Raw genomic sequence first — 5,340 nt, forward strand, 5'->3', positions numbered from 1 at the left:
GAGTGTGATTTATTTATTTAAGGCTTATTAGTATTTTCCTCCGAACTATTATCAATCTAAATTGTGCTTCCGAATATTTCAAACTGTTAAAAATTCACTCTAAATTATTCATATTATTGAAATGTAGGACTTTCGTCTAATTTCACTAACGCAATAGTGATGTGGTAGTTTGGGCGGCGATGTGGTATTGTCACGTCAATGCCTCGTTTATAATTTAAAGAATAAGTATGATTTTTGCCCCCGAATTATTACTATTATCAAATTGTGCCCCCCGAATTGAAATTAAAAAAATTTGATGGTGACAAAAAATTGGCTTAGGTGTTGGGCATGCATCTGAGTGAGCTTGAAGTTGACTGGGTAGCGACATCATTGATAGGCTGGCCTCATGCAAGTTCCCCAGCGACATTCAACTTTGCTGTCGCCTATATTTTCCTTCTGAATCTCTCAATTTCCATGCCCATCTCATATTTATTCTCTCTATCATTTGTTGAGTGTACGTCCTATGGGATTTGAATGGTGCAAAAGCGTGAGAAAAAGAATAGAAAATATGGATTTTTTGTTATGTTGTTAATATCATATTAAAATGTGTATGAATTTGAGAGATTGAAATTTTGATTTATATATGTTTTGATATTTTTTTGTTGTTGAGTTTTTGTTGTGATAAATTGACGAGTGTTATTGAGATTGTTGTTAATTATTTTTTGATTTTTTAATTTTGTATGATTTAGTTTGATTTGAATGGATTTTTAGTTTAATATTTTTTATCTTTTCTTTATAATATTCAAAATATTATTTAAAATTTAAAATTTTGAATTCGAGGGCCATGATTTAATAGTAGTAATAGTTCGGGAATAAAATTATATTTATTATTTAAATTATACACGTGACAATGCCACATGAGCAAACAAAGAGTTACGTCAGCATGTTATTAGCCACATTAGACAAAATTGGACGAAAGTCCCACTTTACAACATTGTGAATAGTTTGGGAGAATTTTTAACGGCCCGAAAAAATTAGGAGGTACGATAATATATATGTCATAATTCAGGGAGAAAATACAAAATAACCATTATTTAATTAATGTTCTTAATCATCTATATATAAGAGTAAATGGGGGCTAAAATACTCAATATTTTTAAAATGTTGCACTTTTATACCCAATTTTTTTTGCAGTAAATATACTCAATGTCTTCATAATGCTGCACTTTTATACCCAAACTTTTTTTGGCGTTAAATATAGCTAATGTTTTTAGAATATTACACTTTTATACCTATTTTTTAAAATTATTTTGAGAAATAATAAAAATGTGTAGGAAAAACATATGATTTTAGTTATTTTTAAAACTTTAAATTATTTTCACTTTTAAAATAATAAAAAAATTAAGATTAGTAAAATTAATCAAAATAATTAAACTTATATTTTTCCTTTACTTTTTAAAAAAAAAACTTATATTTTAAATTGATAGAAATATATAAAATTTTAATTATTTTAAAATATTTTTATTAATTTTAATAAAATATTTATTAATATTTGTACGCCCTGGTTTTCCCACGGGCTGATTAGAAGGTCGTGCCTCGGATTAGTCAAGTTTAGTCCGAGGCGCCACAGACCGAGGATATTAGCTCGCCGAAATTGCCCAGAATCAGAAGGCCGAAGGTCAGATCAGGGGAGAAGCTCGTATTACGAGCTTCTCATGGCACGGGCTGCCCACGAAGCTCTGACCCTCTACAAGTCAACACACGCAAGATAAACGTGCATATATCTGACATCACGTGTCCGATATCCCCCTGACTTCTCGGATACGCAGCAAGAACGTGCGTATCAGACACCCACAGCTGGATTGGGTCGTGCGGCCCATTCTCTCCTTCCATGCTGATTAGACCACACTTATGTGTCAGGTTTAGGAATTAATCATGAGTGTCACAGAGTTGATATGACAAATGGTAAGGTCACGGGATGACCTTCCTACCAACTTCCAGGTGCCTTCTCTTATAAATATGGAGACCCTGGGAGTTGATAGGGGTTGGAAAAAATAGTCTTTGAAGAACTATATACTGTGTAAACCAAATACCCAGAAGATATCAATAATATTGACTAGTGGAGTAGGAGGATTTTAACCTTCGAACCACTTAAAAAAAGTGTCTCGAGTCACCTAGTTCATCCTATAAGATTTCATATCTGTGACGGTTCTACTTTTAGTACTAATCCCTTTCTCTTCTCTTAATTACCTGTTGGCGAAGAACCGCGTCAATAATATTTAATTTAAAATAGTTGTTTTGAGATAGAATAAGAAAGAAAAAATAATTTAAAATTTAAAAAATAATTAAAATTTTATATTTTTCATTTATTTTTTTATTATTTGTCAAAATAAAAAATTAAGTATAAAATATAATATTTTCAAAATATTTTGTATATTATAGTAAAAAAAATTTGTGTATAAAAATACAATATGTGGAAGACATTTAATATTTTAAAAAAAAATTAGATATAAAAATTAAAGTTTTTTTTAAAACACTGATTATTTTAACCGCTATTTACCGAATATATAAATATATATTTGAATATTTGTCTGATTTTTCTCTGACTCACTACTTCCTGCCCTCACGTTTCCTTGTCTTGTAGCGTTTTTAAATAATATATACTTTCTCAAACTCCCTCTCTCACTTACATTACACCTCTTCTCTCTCTCATTTCGTTTCCATCTTTCCAAATTTATAGGACTACCCCTAAAAAAAGCAAGAACCACTAAAAAATCCACCGTAGATATTAATTTTGCCCCCCAAAATAAGAAAAAAATTCATTCAAAACCCCATTGAATTCCACCAAAATTAAACCTTAGCCCTCGGAGTTCGGCGGCTTCGGGTGGCTTCCGCTTAATCGACGCCGGCGCGAGCTTATGCCCTTGTTTTGAGCTCGGTCGTAGCGGACCCCGGCTCCTCATCGTCGGGATTTTTCATCTTCCATGGAGGCTGAGCTTTTCTTTTCTCATTTCTCAAGCGATTCGGGAAAAAGCTCTTGGATTTGAATTGGGTTTTTTTTTTATATTTAATTTTTTTATTATTATTTCATATTCTGGGTTTTGCTTCAATTTGAGATTCTGGTTCTTAATTGGTGTTGGCCAAGCTTTTAGAACCTCATCCTTTTAGTATATTCTTCGAGTATTTTTTAAATAATCAAGGAGCTTGTTTTTCCGGGCTCCAATGCGAAGCGGATTCAACTGGAATATTACCAAAGGACCCCGATCAGAAACCACGATTTTCCAAGAAAATCCTATAATTTTCCCGTCTGATCAAACAGTACTATTGCCAAAGTCCACCATCGCCACCACCCCCATGTCGAATCAGATCATGCTACGCAACCACTCATCGAACCGGCGGCAACCCTTGCTAAAAAACCAATCCTCGTCGGGAAACACGCGGCTGGCCGAGGTCGCCGGCGGCACCGCAGCCGAATGCGCCGCCGTGTGCTGCTGCTGCCCATGTGGGCTGATGAACCTTCTGTTCCTCGCCATCTACAAGCTCCCCGCCGGGCTGTGCCGCCGCGCCATGAGGAGAAAGCGTCGCCGTCAGATGATCAAGAAGGGTCTCCTGCCGCCTCCGGCAAGGCGGCGGCGCTGCTCGTGTGGCTTCGACGAGACCGAGCTTCAGATTCACTCGATGGCATCAACCGAGGACGACATCTTTTCGCCGGAGTGTAAGGGTCACCAAGTGACGTCGTTTTACTCGACGGAGGAATCAGATAGGGAGGTGGAGGAGCTGGAGAAGGAGATGTGGGATAGGTTTTACAGCACTGGCTTTTGGAGAAGCCCTTCCCAGCGAGAACCTTCCTCTTTGCCAACCACCACCACATAACTGTAAAAAAAAAAATATCCTAGTCTTGTTTTTACACCTCAAGTGAAAAGTTTCTACATCTTTTACTAATCATTTGTGATTTTGTGACTTTTTTTTATTTATTTTTATTTTGTTTCTTTTATTACGTGATGATGGTGTATGATTCGTTCGATTGTGTAGGGTTTGCCTTTGTTTTTGTTTTGATTTTTTTTTTTTATTAAGATGTGATTATGTGCTGGCTGCTGATGTATGTACTATGTATGAATAGCAACATTTCTTTAAAGAAAGATAAAAGGTTCTTTTTAGATTAAGGAATAGATTCAGGTTGATAAGGGAATTGGTTCTGTGTGCTTGTGAAAGTTTGGGCGTTGATAAGGGCATGTTTGATAGAGATGTAGTATTCAATCCTCGTCATTTGTTTGACTTTTATGGATTGTTTGTGTTAAATTACGAAAATAATGAGAGTGCAAGAGTATTGAAGAATTCAATGTGTTTTGAACCCTTTTTTTTTATTGGTTTAATGTGTTCAAAATTGTCTGGAAGGGCCCTCGTGCTGCATTAATATATGGTATTAAATCTTAAGTGTGGTCAAAATGTGTGCACTTTTAATTGTTGAATAAGAGAACAGTGTTTAGGGTGTGGAAATTGAATCATAATCCGACAGTTCAAAATCCAAATCTTAAGAAATGTGAAGAAGGGCACCCTGTAAATTCGAATAATCCCTCGCAAATTGCTAAACTGAGCACATTACAACAGGTTTAGGAAAATGCTAAAACTTGTTCCCACGTGCTATTTTGAATAACATGATCAATTGGGCCCTAAGTTTGGCGTGTGTGAGAATTTCATTTAAGAATGGTCGAACACTTGCGTGATAATACTTGAAGCCATTGGGACCTCTTGTTGGGGAAATTTTATACAAGTGACAGATTCTCTTTTCTTTTTTATCTGCTTCTCTTTGTATATATCATAACTAGGTGGTTCTATAGCTAAGACAAATTTTATAAAATTGTGTTTATAAAGAATGCAAAGTTCTACTAAGGACGAGTACTGATATAAAAGTTTGATATATATATATATATATCATGATAAATAAGTCTATTATTTAGAAACGAACAGACCTGTGCGTTAAGACATAAATTATAGTACCTAACACCATTTTAAAACGATAAAGTATGCATATGACTATGAGCATATATCTATGGTGACTGCAACAAGAAACTATAGCAGTTTTTTTCCATCCAAAATGTCACATCTCTTTTAAACCCCTAATGTGAGACTTATTAACTGCCAACAAAATGTTGATTATTCTATATCAAGATTTGGTCAAAAGAAAGGAAAAAAAAAACTGTGTAGATCATCAATGTGATCTGACCTGTTTTACCGAGTGAGAAGAAGAAAAGAATGGCGATAGCCCTAAAATTCACCCTGATATCTTTCGCTCACTAAAGTAGGAGAGTCTCAAAAAGACAAATTGTACTTTGCTTTTTAATCTTTTAATTTTCACATAGC

At 34.7% G+C, this 5,340-nt stretch overlaps 1 protein-coding gene across 1 annotated transcript; it reads left to right on the top strand.

Moving 5' to 3' along the window:
- The first annotated feature begins 2,645 nt into the window (after positions 1-2,645).
- On the top strand, positions 2,646-4,314 carry LOC133823543 (uncharacterized). The gene has a single exon (XM_062256376.1). It carries the CDS (start codon positions 3,202-3,204, stop codon positions 3,850-3,852), a length of 651 nt encoding a protein of 216 aa, XP_062112360.1. The 5' UTR covers positions 2,646-3,201; the 3' UTR covers positions 3,853-4,314.
- The last annotated feature ends 1,026 nt before the right edge of the window (positions 4,315-5,340 follow it).

The sequence above is a fragment of the Humulus lupulus genome, chromosome 3, assembly GCF_963169125.1.
Source record: "Humulus lupulus chromosome 3, drHumLupu1.1, whole genome shotgun sequence".
NCBI classification, from domain to species: Eukaryota; Viridiplantae; Streptophyta; class Magnoliopsida; order Rosales; family Cannabaceae; genus Humulus; species Humulus lupulus.